The sequence below is a fragment of the Macaca nemestrina genome, chromosome 9 (genome assembly GCF_043159975.1).
Source record: "Macaca nemestrina isolate mMacNem1 chromosome 9, mMacNem.hap1, whole genome shotgun sequence".
NCBI classification, from domain to species: Eukaryota; Metazoa; Chordata; class Mammalia; order Primates; family Cercopithecidae; genus Macaca; species Macaca nemestrina.
In genome coordinates, this window is record NC_092133.1 from 130373210 (window position 1) to 130387802 (window position 14593).

General features: G+C 44.1%; 1 protein-coding gene and 1 long non-coding RNA gene across 17 annotated transcripts in view; one reads left to right on the forward strand and one right to left on the reverse strand.

Annotated features, from left to right (window-relative positions):
* The window catches only part of LOC105490626 (BEN domain containing 7), an 85599-nt gene that overhangs the window by 18104 nt on the left and 52902 nt on the right, over window positions 1-14593 (forward strand). For 14 of the 16 annotated variants that reach the window (XR_011608251.1, XM_024795692.2, XM_011756443.3 and 11 more), the window contains exons 3-4: window positions 11215-11556; window positions 14399-14521. Coding sequence is in view for 15 of the 16 variants with exons in the window: in XM_024795692.2 (XP_024651460.1) it covers window positions 11215-11556; window positions 14399-14521 (465 nt within the window). In the remaining variant the exon portion in view is untranslated. The remainder of the gene's footprint in view (window positions 1-11214; window positions 11557-14398; window positions 14522-14593) is intronic. The other 2 variants (XM_071070475.1, XM_071070473.1) reach the window with 1 other exon arrangement.
* The window catches only part of LOC139356414 (uncharacterized), a 71680-nt gene that overhangs the window by 2026 nt on the left and 55061 nt on the right, over window positions 1-14593 (reverse strand). Inside the window, exon 2 of the long non-coding RNA XR_011608253.1 lies at window positions 13472-13624. This is a non-coding gene — a long non-coding RNA (uncharacterized lncRNA). The remainder of the gene's footprint in view (window positions 1-13471; window positions 13625-14593) is intronic.

A 14593-nucleotide genomic window follows, 5' to 3' on the forward strand; every position in this document is an offset into this window, starting at 1 on the left:
GCTGGGACTGTAGGCATGAGCCACCCTGTCCAGCCCTTGACTATTTTTTTTTTTAATTAAAAATTTAAAAAATCTCGTCCCAGTCACACTCTCCAGTGGTAACCCCTATTACCAATAGAGGTGTGTGTGAAATATGTGTGTGTGTCACAGAAAAAGAAAATAGAATTATGCTATATAACGTGTTGCAACTCTTTTCACCTAACCTAATCTTCATTTATTTCACCCATATTGACTGCCTATTTGGAGCCAGGCAGATTTAGCCCCAAGTTATCCTGTAGTGAATGAGATGATCGTGATCTCAGCTTTCTTGAAGCTAATAATTTGTCTTTCACATACTTCCAAATGACTCTGGAAGGGTCTATTTCACTCTTTACAGATATGAAATGATCCAATTTCATTCTACTGCTGTACCATAATTCACTTATCTAATGTTCTGTTGATAAATGTTTACATTGTTCCCAATATTTCCCTTGTAAAATGATGCTGTAGTGAATATTCACAGGTACTTGTTGGAATATTTATGTAGGATAAATTTTGGTAAGTGGAATTGCCATATTCTACCCCAAAAAGGTTTTATCAAATTACATCCCTACCAACAGCATATGAGAGTTACTGTGACCCTAAATTATCACCAAAAATGGCCTTTTTGAATCTATAATTACATAAAAAGGAAAAGAATTTTATGTTAATTTTCATTACATTAATAATTAGGGAGATAAGATACTTAAAATATTTATTGATCATTTTCTCTCATGTGAATTACACTTTCATGTCCTTTGCCCAACATCATTAGTATTCATCATCATCTTTATTGATTTATAAGACCTCTTCCATGCATTTGAGATTTAACTCTTTGACTTGATCATTCTTGAATATTACTCAAAGTGGTGGTTTCAGACCTAGTTGCTTAATGTTATATGCAATCACTCATCAGGGAACACTGGACAGCCATGCTATATTGATTATAAAATAAAACTTTGCTTTCCATGATGTAAGAACATTTGGAGGAGAAATAAGTAGACAAAAGTCTTCGAATTCACTGGGTAGTTCTGTGTCCTATCGCTCTTACAAAAACCTTCATTGATCTCCTGTCACTTTGAGGATAAAGTCAGTGTCAGAATCCTTTTGTTTTTGACTTTGCCCCATTCATTGCCTTAACTCCAGCTAAGTTCGCTGATTCGCCATTGCCCACTTCACTTCTCTCTTGCCCTCAAGCTTTGTTCAGTGCCATTCTCTTTTCTCCTCCCCAAAGTGCCATGGAAATGCTAGTGGTGTTTATTGACCACCTCCAGTCTTGCCATCTTTGTGAGGTGTAGTCCTCCCAGGGTAAAATGATCTGTTTCTCTCTGTAATTCCTGAAACACTTGTCACTTACACGATTTCTAAGGCATTGATCATGCGTCCCCTTAGTTTTGTCCAGTCATGGACACCGTACCTGTGCTTCTAGGAAGTGCAGCTGGCGATGCTGAAGAGCCTGACTCGCAGGCACCAGCCCTTGCCCCTGGGATGGACCAGCCCACCCAACCCTAGCCTTGCTTATCAGCTGGCAAACATGTAACCGTGGGTGCCCAGTGCTGGGGTCCAGGGTCCGTAGGAAGCTGCACATCTTGGTGGGTAGAAGATTGTTTTAAAATTAAATGCAAAAACACGGAGAGTGTAGGACAGGACTTGCATTTACTTTTTAAGAGAAAACATAAGGACATCTAAGAAAATTGTTTGTTCCTTATTCCCCTCCTAGGACTCTGCCCCCAAACTTCTCATAGATACTTACTCTCCTTTGGCTTTCTGTGTTCTTTGAGGGAAGAGTTTGAGAAGCTGTGTGATAGCTCATTTTGCACAGCTGTTTGTTGCTTCATTTCCTGGTATTTCTTTGCTCTCTTTGACCCTAAATGCCCATCTCAAGCCCTTTGTGCCTTTTTGGCTTTCAGTGCCTGTTTTCCAACTAGGATCCTTGGTGTTCCTTCTTGGTACCTGTCCTGGCTTCATATCTTCAGCCATGATTACAAGGTGCTCCTGCCCCCTGGCTGTGGGTGACCCCTGTGCCGCTTAGACCTGCCCGTCCATCAGAAGAGTGCCATTGTACTCTTAGAGCTGTGTACATACTCTTTTGTCTCCTGTGCTAGGCTATCAACTCCTGAAGGGAAGAGACTGTGTATTATATATATTTTTTTGTTACGTTGTGTCTCATATTTAGTAGTAGTACAGTAAATATTTATTAAGTGGATGAGTAAACCTGATAGTATCTCAACAGATTTGAAAGGATCTTAGCTATCCTTTAAATGTAAATGGCATGTATACATTGGGTGGCTTAATTATTTTCTACCTGTAGTTCTCAGCTGAACAGGACCCTCAAGCACATGTAGATATATTTGTGTCTAGATACTCCTTTTCATAGTATTTGATTCATCCAATTAAATGATTCTATAGCCACTTTTTGGCCTTTCCTTTTCTGTGGCATTCAGCCTATGCAGTGTGGAGCCCTTGGAGTTCTTGAGCATCCTCCAAGGGTGGCTTCAGGAATCGGATTCTGGCACAGTCTCCTCAGCAGAGCTTTGCTCTTCTGTATTTATTGGGGTTCCACTTTAGATTGCACTTGGAAGAAAAAGGGCTTGTTCCGAAAACCGTTGCCCTGTTCCGTAGACTTGCTTTTCACGTGGTGGTTTGCTGAGTTCGACTCCCAGTCTTGTGTGTCCCTCGTAAACATGGCGATTGTCCCTGCAGGCTGCCAGCTGGGACCTTGATAGCATCTGCATGTTAATGGGGTCTGGAAAGAGGTGCCAGCCTTAGGTCCTCAAAGCACAGGGTCCGCTTCAGATTCCTCTTCTTTCAGCTCACTTGTGGAGGTTGTGTGGAGAGCTGCCCGCAGGCCTGAAGGGCCCAGCTCCGTGCTCCTACCCATCTCCCATTTGACAGGCTGCCCATCAGTCTATCCACAGCATGGCTCCATGCCAACCTCTACGAGTTTTTAAGAGGAAATATTTTGGACCGTATAGTGTAAACCTGGTCATCTTATTATTTCTCACTGATAAGCTTTTTCTCTTTAACATGCCATTACCCCTCCCCTAAAAAATGCAAGGAGTTTTAAAAGCATTTTTCTTTAAAATATGTTCACCGTGTTGTGCAACCATCTCCAGAGCTTTTTCATCACCACAAACAGAGACGCATCCTCATTGTCACCTCTCCTGCAGATGCTTCTGCACTGCTTCTGGTATTTACGAACTGGAAAGGCCAGCTCTTTAAGACCATCTGTGGCCCCACCTCCAGGCTGGAAGCTGCATTTTCAGTTCATTGTTTTTCTTGTTGATAAAGAACAATGTCCTACCCATAATACTGCCTAGTATATTTAGAGATAATTAAGTCACTCAGTAGTCATTTATTTATTAGTGAAAGAACCCAACCCCCACTCTGTCTTTCCTTGTTCCTTTAATCTGTTCAATTGGCTTTTTCATTATCTCCTCAAGTTTCTCAATGGCCTCTTTAACATAGGACAAAACGGGACATGATAGTGTAATACTCAGTGTAGCGGTCGGATTGGACCCCACTTCTTTCAGATGCCCTCAGTCCATTCTGCTCAGGTAAGAGGCCGAACATGGCACCCCTGAGTGATGGGTTTGAGACTGGCGCAGGGAGAGAGAGTCAGTCAGTTCTGATCAAGAGGACAGTTGCCTCAGGGGGTGGGAATTCAGGAGGGATAGGTTTGACTCACCTTACCAGCTTGGAATCATAGGAAGTCATATCTTTTTAAATATTTACTAATAAATCAATGTTTTGAGTTCTCTACATGCTAGGTTAGTAGAAGATCTAGTATCTCTCTATAAGATGTCCTCCATCCCCCAAATTATCCGTGACCCTCAGGGGCTTACTCAGTCCAGAGGGGCCAGCCTACTAATAGATAGAACCGAAATATGGCTTCATGCTCAACCTCATGCACCTGCTAGCTGCGTTTCCTGTTGCCTGCTTTTGTCCAGATTTTCGTCATCAAAACTAGACTCCATATCCCCACTCCCTTGCACGCATCTTTTTCCAGTTTTCCTATTGGTGTTTATCTCTATTCAGTGACCCAAGGTGAGAACCTTGGGGTTATCGTTCATGGATTCTTCCCGCCTCCACCCCCTGCAAATCCAGCTAATCCCAAGCCCGTTTGATTAAACTTCTTCAGTGTTTCTCTCTCTCTCCATCTCTCTCCATTTCCACCCTGAAAATCCTGATAGACTGATGTTGCCATTCACAGAGCCTTCTGTGATAACATTCTAGCCAGGTTCCTCTATACCATACCAGTTTCACCATAATTTTGCCAGAATTGTTTTTGTATAGGATATATCTGATTATTTGCTATCCTTATATGAAAAGAGACCTGAATCTTAAGTTACCCAGCCTGATAACCCATTGGCTCCTGTGTGCAATTCTTCTCCCTTCACCCTGCACGTGCTGCCCTAGTGGGGTGGCCTCACTATGCACTCCAGCTCCATTGCCTGCCTCATCTCCTATGAATCTTAAACTCCTGTCTCGCGGAACTGCTGCTTGGGAAGAGGGATACAAGGTCATACACCTCTGTGAGCTTCTTCCAGGGGTTAAAAGAGCAATGTTTCGGGGAGCAAGAGGAAAGCTGAGTCTCCTCCGCAGCCTCAAGGGAAGGGAGAATGAATAATTTTTGTGTGGGGGCCACAGGGAAGGCAGGATCCACAGGAAAGAGGCGGGTCTAGCTCTAGCAAGGAAGCAGAGCGTGCGGTCTGCAACCAGGGAGGCAGTTTACCAAGTAGAGTTCCAGGGCACACAGTTAAAAGAGGCAGGGGTCAGCGGGCCAGGAATACCAGGACCATTGTTGGGAGCAAGAAATCAATATAAAGGGATTCAGGTAAGAGATGTTGAGAAAGTTGGGGTACCTTCCAATTTGTACCCGATGATCTTTGTATCTCTGGAGCCTAGGAGGTGCTTGATAAATATTTGTCAAATAATTTATTTCTGATACATTCTCATTCTTTCCTGTTATTTGTTCACTACCTTAGTGTTACATTCTGGACTTCATTCTGTTTTCAGTAAGCCAGTTTTTTTCAATTACTTAAGAAAGATTTATGGAATGCCTGCTGTACATCAGAACTGGTACATTTGTAGGGCACAGATAGGGTGACTGTTACCAGGAGTTTTCCTAATAAGGAGACATATAGATGGGCACACGTGCAACTGCTTTGTTTTAGATGGAACTCTTTGAGTTTCATTATTAACTTAACTGATCACATGGTCCCCAGCAACCACCAGAGGCCCAGACAAGTGCCAGCAAGAGATCTACAAGCACGGGTCCCTTTGGGGCTGGCTCCCAGTCAGGAGTCCGATTGTGGGCCTTTAATGACACTAGCACAGTGTGAGAGTTTAAGAAGTTTTAGTACTTACAGACCCCAGGGGATATAGCACACCCCTGGAGGCCACACACATGCAGGCCAGAGCGCACAGGCAGTGGAGAGAGAAGAACCCGTGGCCAGTACCTTTATTGGGTCCAGAGCGTTACCCACACAGGTTTCCCGTAGGGAGCTGTAATTCATGAGTTGAAAGCAAGAAGGCAGGGGTTGCAGGAGGTCATGCAGTGACTGAGAGGGAGTCACTGTGGCATATCTGCACAGTCCACATGGGGTGCAAGGGCCAGCAGGCTGCATCTGGCTGTCCTATAGGGAGTTGGTCACCAGGCAGCAGTTGTATAAAGCAGATGTCTGGATTGACCACATTGAGGAACCGGGGGTGCAGCGAATAGAACTGGAAACTGTCAAAGGTGACAGAGCCTTGCTTCTGGAATGAAAAACTCCCACTTATATTTAAAATGAATGCCAAGGCAACATAAAATTATGAGCATTCGCCGCACTCTCTGTTTGTTTGTTACCATCTTTTATCGTGATTACCTGTGAATAATCATGTTCCACGTAGTGGATCCTTCTCTCTTAGCCAAGTTAAGGGAGACCTTGGGTGGTGACTTCTGTGTTGCCCTCACGTTTATCAGATCCTGCAAGACTGTGTGTCATAAATTCTGTGTGTAAAGAAACGTGATCTAGTAGACTCTTGATATTTAGTGAGGGGGAGAATCCCGCATACAGTCTTTTTAGATCTTGTCCAAGAAGTATAGTTACTAAACTCTCCAAAGGATTTCCGGTTGCCAGTAAGGTAGCCACGTGGCATGGATCCATTTTAGTCAGATTTCTTTTTGTTAGTTTTTCTGAAAAGGATTCAGCTTCTTGGAAAGAGATCAGGAAAAAATGCACGGGTTTCCTTATAGCGTCCTGTTTCACTAGAGAGCTCATTGCTTCAAAGAGCTTCCTTTTCCTGGTATCTGTACCTGGAGAAGTCATTGACTAATTATAACTGGAAATGCCAATAGAAGTCAATGAATACTTCCAATCTCAATCTCCTATGTACTCACCAATTTTTTTTTTTTTTTTAATTTATCAAAGAACTTGGGTTCCACTATGATAGAAGTAGCCCATCTTCTGAAAAGGACACATGTGACTTCTAGAGCCACGAAGTGCTTGGTTAACACTTCGGTGACGTTGAAAATCCTGTGCCCCTCCTGGACTACCATGTGCCCCCCGGGTTATGGTTCAGACCGTTGCTTTAGGATTTAGGAAACTAGAGAATATTCAGCGACCTGTCTCGTATCCAGTAGAAGGTGGGGGTAATTAGGAGGCGAGTCCAAGTGTAGGTGTAATAGCCCGGCCTGTCCTTTCCCCCACTAACACTGCACCACACTCAACTGAGCTTCCACAGTTCGGCCTGCTCGTCTGCTCCCAGCACCCACTGTCCCCAGTTTATTTAGGTTGACTCAGGTTTTTTGTCATTGGCACTTTGAGTCTTCAGGCCTCGTTTCTGATCCTCTACCCCATCTGCCCCAAATGTGCAAGGAAACCTCTTTCTTCCTGTCTGCCAAAGCCTGTCACTCATCATCCCCTGCTGTGGGGTGGAGCCCCGGGACTCCCTCCTCCTAGGCAGCAGCTGCAGGGGTGACCTGCTCCGCTGCTCCTGCTGCTTGGTGAAGAGAGTGCGATTCAGTAAACCCCAGAGACCATTCCTGAACGTCCCGTCATCCCCCCTAAGAAACTTTCCCCACTCTGCCCTTCTTCAGCCTCCCCTGCCGCCTCTCCGCTCACCTCTCAACTCTCCTCTCCGCTCACCTCTCCGCTCACCTCTCAACTCTCCTCTCCGCTCACCTCTCAACTCTCCTCTCCGCTCACCTCTCAACTCTCCTCTCCGCTCACCTCTCAACTCTCCTCTCCACTCACCTCTCCGCTCACCTCTCAGCTCTCCTCTCCGCTCACCTCTCAACTCTCCTCTCCGCTCACCTCTCCGCTCACCTCTCAGCTCTCCTCTCCGCTCACCTCTCAGCTCACCTCTCAACTCTCCTCTCCGCTCACCTCTCAGCTCTCCTCTCCACTCAGTTCTCCTCTCCGCTCACCTCTCAACTCTCCTCTCCGCTCAGTTCTCCTCTCCGCTCACCTCTCAGCTCTCCTCTCCGCTCAGTTCTCCTCTCCGCTCACCTCTCCGCTCACCTCTCAACTCTCCTCTCCGCTCAGTTCTCCTCTCCGCTCAGTTCTCCTCTCCGCTCACCTCTCAACTCTCCTCTCCGCTCAGTTCTCCTCTCCGCTCACCTCTCAGCACAGACTTCTGCAGTTACTGCAGTTTTCTGTGTTCCATCCTTTTAGTTGTTGTTAGGTTTTTGTTTGTTTGTTTTTTGAGATGGAGTCTCACCCTGTCGCCCAGGCTGGAGTGCAGTGGTGCAACCTTGGCTCACTGCAACCTCCACCTCCCAGGTTCAAGTGATTCTCCTGCCTCAGCCTCCCGAGTAGCTGGAACTAGAGGCGCGCTCTGCCATGCCTGGTTAATTTTTCTATTTTTAGTAGAGGTGGGCTTTCACTGTGTTGGCCAGGCTTGTCTCAAACTCCGGATCTCAGGTGATGCGCCCATCTCAGCCTCCCAAAGTGCTAGGATTACAGGTATGAGCCACTGTGCCCGGCCCCGTGTTCCATCCTTTAAAATGTGCCACAGTGAGCTAAGCCATGAGCTTACTTCCTCTGAGGACGGACCTGCTTCTGGCCTCCTGCCCTCTTCCTTTCAGCACTGTTTCTTCCTCCTCAGTACCCCCACGTCCTGATTTTTTGTGTATTTGTTTCATTTTGTTTTGCCTGTGGGAGACATGTTTCTGCACACGGCAGGGGCGGCCCACTGTCAGAACCGCTCACACCTGCCACCTTCCTCCCCCATCACCACCTGCAGCTTAGGGTGCTGGTTGTCAAAATGAAAATACAAAGTTACGGAAAACTCAGGTTGTATTTTCAGCCATGTACTTTTCATAGGCAAAAGTTCTGGAACTCTGAAACTGAGGTCATGACAAAGCAGATTTGCCCTCGGAAGGTTCCAGAATCCTTATGACACCTGCCTGTTCCTAATGGTAGCACTGTATCCTAGCATTCTATCTACAGAGCGGAGGCAGGACCTTTGACAGGAGACACATCCGTTCTCCTGTGATGTGTCAGTTAGCGTGGAGAAGCAAGCTGGCTTGGACTCGAGAGCCAGGATGGGTGTCTGCCCCATGTGTTCTGGCTATGACTGCTCTTTTCAGGGAACCTGGGGTCGGGGGAGGCGTCCACCAACCTGTGTCAGCGAAGGCTCTGCACAGCCCTCAATGCAGGTGCGCCTGGCCTGATGGGGAGGGCTGTGAGTGGAAACCACACGGAAAAGATACCTCCTTTTGCTTGAATTGTGGTGTTAACTAGCCGGGAATATATGTGTCTGGTTGCTGAAATTAATGCCACATTTGCCTGTGGGCTTATCTTTCAGGATTCCTCTGGGACCTCTTCCAGACACACCCTGTTCCATAGCCTCTTGAGAGAGTAGTAAATTTTGCTGACTCTGCATTATTTAAATTTCACTTGGTCATTCATTCTCATAAAGTCCGGAATATGATTTATTGTTTATATATTGTAAATTTCACAGGGGTTTGAAGTAGAAATAGTTTTTTCTCAAATTAGAATATGTCTCCTCTCAAGTATATGCCAACAACACATAGCAATATTGTAAATTTGGAAATCTGTGTTATTTCTGTGTTTACCCATGTTCAGTTAGACAGAATTAATATATTCTGTAATGTTTTTAGTATCATTTTAAAAAACTAAAGATATTTACTTCAAAATGGTGAACAGTAAATTCAAAATAACCTTCCTTATTTAGTAACATAACACATGTATTAATAAGCTAAATATCTAACTTGAAAGCACAAAATGGCTAGGTTATTGTGCAGTTACCAGTTCTACAGCGAAACTTCGCTTATATGATCCTAAGTGCATTAAAACATCATTATATTGAATGTGCTGTATTTATTTGTAGGAGCTGTATTTTTCTTAACAGATGCTGTCTGTTAGCCTTTTCTTTTTCTTACAGTTTAAATTTCAAGCATTTATTAGAGTAACTGCATGAATGTTTACATGCACATACCCTGGCCTTTTTTGAGACAGGGTCTGCCTCTGTCACCCAGGCTGAAGTGCAGTGGCATGATCTCGGCTCACTGCAACCTCTGCCTCCAGGGCTCAAGCAATCCTTCTGTCTCAGCCTCCAAGTAGCTGGGACCGCAGGCACACACCACCACGCTGGGCTAACTTTTGTCCTTTTTGTAGAGACGGGGTTTCTCCATATTGGCCAGGCTGGTCACAAACTCCTGAGCTCAAGTGATCTGCCCATCTCAGCCTCCCAAAGTGCTGGAATCACACATGTGAGCCACCATGCCCAGCAGTGGCCTAAGATTTTATTTTATCTTCTGGGTTTGAGGAAAAAAAATCCTTTTCTCTTCATCTTCATGAAGATATTGGCTGACGCACAGTTTAAGAAGATAATGTGTTTGAAATAGCTCCTAATAGATATCATTATCCTTTGATATTATTATTGATAGAAAAGATTTTCTTTTTTTTTTTTTTTTTTTTTTTTTTTTTTTTTTTTTTTTGAGATGGAGTTTTGCTCTTGTTGCCCAGGCTGGAGTGCAGTGGCGCGATCTCACCTCACCACAACCTCCTCCCCGCAGGGTGAGCTGGGTTCTCCTGGCTCAGCCTCCTGAGTAGCTGAGATTACAGGCATGCACCACCATGCCCGGCTAATTTTGCATTTTTAGTAGAGACAGGGTTTCTCCATGTTGGTTAGGCTGGTCTCAAACTCCCTACCTCTGGTGATCTACCCGCCTCGGCCTCCCAAAGTGCTGGGATTACAGGCATGAGCCACCGCGCCCGGCCGAAAATATTTTCTATCTGTACAATATTATAGACATCTTTAAGTAATATTTATTAAGTACTCCCAGTGCAATATAGAAGTTCTTTAATTTAAAAAAAAATTCCTGAGTTGGGAGAAAAATCTTTAAAAAAAGAAGTCAGTGTAGGTGAGGTGGGATTTCACAGTTGCCTGTGACCTCTCACACGTAGTTACGCTGCAGGGGAGGTGGCAGTGCATTTGGCATTGGGGGGAGGGCGGGGTGGGGAGGCTGCACTTCCGCCCTTCCAGTGCTGGTACCGCCAGTGACCTCGAGTGGCAGGGACCCCTCGGTCATCACCAGGTTGATGTGATGGGAATCGGTGCCAGAAAGACAAAGCCCCCTTGCTCGCCATGCTGCCACACTCAGCGCCTCTCTCTCTCCTCGGCCATCCTCTCTGAAGGTGATGTCTCCAGCGGCAGCAGCGTGTCATCCTGGAGGACATTGTGTCAGTAGTGAAGCCCTGCATCCCTGCCAGTCCAGGCTTGCTTCCTTGTCCTCGCCCCGCCTGCTGAAGCTGACAAGACAGCAGAGCGCGTTAGTGACCTGCCCGTTCCTCACGGGTGGCTGTGGCACATCAGAGTAGAGGGGTTCCGCTGTCCAGTTCTATCCTTGACCTTCTGTCTCAGCCTGTTTCCTCATCACCTTCTCACTCAGAAAATGCTTCCAAAGAGGGAATATGATGTTTGTTCCTGATGACACACTCTCAAGAAACCTCTTTTATCATAGGAGACTTGCAGAGATTAAAATGAGAGGCACCAGGAATATGGTGGGTTTTTTCAGACCGTAGTCAGTTTTCCTGCCTTTGCATTTTACAGATTAAGTGTATTGAATCAGTCATCTTATTTCCAAAGAAGGGTTGTTTTTTCTTTCTCTTGTTTTTGGTTAGTGAACTGTTTTTCTTTTTCACTAATTTAGAGTGCTAACTTTGGCCCTGTTTCCATTAGGAGATGAAAGCATGGAAATAAAAAAGCAAATTACAGGGATGAGAAGATTGCTGAACGACAGCACTGGGCGGATCTATCAGCGAGTTGGCAAAGAAGGAGAGAAACTAAAAGAAGAGCCCCAGGACCTGGATTTAGTCTGGCCTCCGCGTTTGAACTCCTCTGCTGAGGCCCCACAGAGCCTCCACCTGTCTTCACGTGGTGTGTGGAATGAGCTACCGCCCCAGAGTGGACAGTTCTCAGGGCAGTATGGCACCCGTTCTAGAACCTTCCAAAGCCAGCCCCACCCTGCTGCAAGCTCCAATGGTATGGTTGTCAACAAACATTCAGAAGGCTCTCATGGGGGTTTGTACCATTGTGTTTTATTTCTAAATATTCAGTGTGTTGAGTTCAATTTATTAAACCCTCCCATAATTACCTGCCTTTGCTGAGTTACTTTAAAAGACAGGGAGACACAAAGGAAAGAGTTGAAGACTATTAAAAAACAGAATTGAGAATTAGGAAAGACAGGGGGTTCTATATTATAAGTGAAGATTTCCTGGTAGAGATTTTAGCCCTTTAAGAAGTAAAAGCGATCATTTTGTGCCCATATACAGATATTACTGTCACAAAAAAAACGAACATTATGGCAGAAAGAGCTCCCCATTGTCTTTAAAAGAAGCTTCCTGGTCCTATGGTGTGTTACTAACATATCCTCTTGGTTACTCCTTCACCTTTCTCATTATCAGAAGAGTCCCAGATAAAGGCAAGGGCGGGGGAGGGTCAGTGATAATCCAGCATCCCACACCAGTACTGAACCCCGTGATCCATATTTTATAACGTGCTTCATTAGCAATGGAAAGTATTCCTTTAAAGTAAAATTTTCTCAATTTAAGTTTCCTAATTGTTAAGAAAAGAATCAAATGACAATTTTTTTTTTCAAAGCTTAAGAAAAAAACCTGATGCTTTTTGTGGTCATATTAGTTTTCTATCCAGCCACATTGGATGCTATAATATTTGTTCTAAAACTATGTAGAGATGTGCAGATCTCTGTTTTCACAAAGAGAACAAGAAAAAGGTAAGAAAGCATTTTCAGTTTCCTAAAGAAGTTAAGGATTTTTTTCCATTCGTTTTCATTTCACAATATCGTTCAAGAAAAAGAGAACTGTTTTGACTTTTTTTAAAACCGCAATTTGCGGTTCAGAGGCGTGAAAAGCCATCCTGAGACATTGATGAGACAGCGAAGGACCCCAGAGATGTACGGGTGTCTTCTCTTTCTCTCAATATTACATAAGCCAGTATCAAAGTTCCCACGCTGGCATGCATCCAGGTTAGAGGGACACAGCTCTTTAAAGTCTCCTCCATAAAAATAAAAAGTCAGTTCTCTTTAAAATTAGAAAATGATTTATAACAAGCTGAAAAGGGTTGGTTTTGTCCTCTAAAAATGATGAAGATGGTACTTAGAATAGTGACTAGAAATATTCTTTAAGACCTTCCTAACTCTACTACCATGGAAGAGACAATAAGAGAAATAAAATACCCTTAGGTATGTGTGAAGTTAATAAACCCCACATCAGTAAGTTTTGGGTAAACAGTGTTCAGTTTCCCAGTATACAGCAGCAACAGTGGATTTACCTTGAAAAGTATCAAGTTAGTAAAAGTTGCAAACATAAATTCCCCCATATCAGTTTGAAAATAGATATTGATTTTATGTTTTCTGTAGAAATATGGCTAGGCGTGGTGGCTTACGCCTATAGTCCTAACATTTTGGGAGGCTGAGATGAGTGGATTGCTTGAGGCCAGGAGTTCAAGACCAGCCTGGCCAACGTGGCGAAACCCCATCACTACTAAAAAATACAAAGCCGGGCGTGGCAGCGCATGCCTGTAGTCCCAGCTACTTGGGAGGCTGAGGCGTGAGAATCGCTTGAGCCTGGGAGGGGGAGGTTGCAGTGAGCCAGGATCATGCCACTGCACTCCAGCCTGTGCAACAGACTGAGACCCTGTCTCAAAAAAAAAAAAGAAAGAAATACATTACATATAACTGTGACTACTTTGGTATTTAATTGGGATTATTTACAATTTTAAAGTTGTAACATTACAATCTTGCTACAATTTTGAATGTAAATAATTGTACCACTACAGTCACTAAGTTATCTTGAAGTATTTCATGGTTTTGCTCTGGCGAATTTTTCTATAGTATTCCCGAATAATGCCTATTACAGGATTTAAGGTATATAAAGTATAATAAAACATATAATTGGAACAAAACCATGGAACTTACCTTGCTGGCCTGTGAGAAAATGTAAGCACTGGAAGTCTCTAAACTGCTCCATTTTATGGTGGTCAGGTGAACAGGTGCTGGAGGGAACCCACTGTAAGAGCAGTGTCCAAATGTCCCATTTTATTCTAAGGACAATGGAAGATACTTGCTTACCTATGAGAGAAACAGAATAAGATAGGTTTACTAAGGAAAAGGCATTAAATGTAAACAGTGCGAAAGAGGCTATGGCAAGGGAAAGATAAGACATGGGAATGGAGAAAAGAGGTAGAAAGATTTTCTTGATTAAGTTGAAGAAAAACCAGCCAGCCCACCAGTACCCTCAAACCCATCCAGTTCGAATATATCCTCCCATCCCTGCTCCTCTGTGCTTCCCCACCCCAAACGCCACACCCAGAGAGTATTCTAAAACTTTTCATGGGTGCACAGTTCTTTGTTTTTGAAATAATGTGCTTAATATCAAAACTATTTTCAATAGAACTCATTTAATTTTTAATATGAACTCTTAAACACAGCTACCAAATTTTTTTTGCAAGGCTGTTCTCGGGGCTTGCTTTTTGTGTGAACTAGCGTGAGTGTGTTTCGAGTGAGTTTTTGAGGTATTGTTATTTGAGATGAACGGCTCTGACAACAGGGAGGCCTGCTGTGCCCACTCATTGTGTGTGTGTGTGCATGCAGGCTCCCACACCGCGCCACAGCACGCACCTTACAGTATGGGAGCCTGGATAATTAGATAAAGTCAGACCCCCAGATTTAGCTTGTGATAATTAGTGGGTACGTTTTCCTTAGGCACAGCTTCATCATAATTGCACATGCTTCAAAATCCTGCCAAGATACTTTCTTTTTTCTCCCCACCCCTTTATGAATTTTTTTTTTTTTTTTTTTTTTTTTGGTTTGTTTGGAGTAGTCATTCTTTTCTTTCATGCTCAGGAGAACTTCCAGTGGTGAATTCATCAGCTGGATCAAACTGCTGTACTTGTAACTGCCAGTCAACGTTGCAGGCCATTCTGCAAGAACTCAAGACCATGAGGAAATTAATGCAAATTCAAGCAGGTACAAGGATCAGGCCTCGGAATGAGTCCTTTGATTTTTAATGCATATCTGACATCTTCCATTGGAATGTTC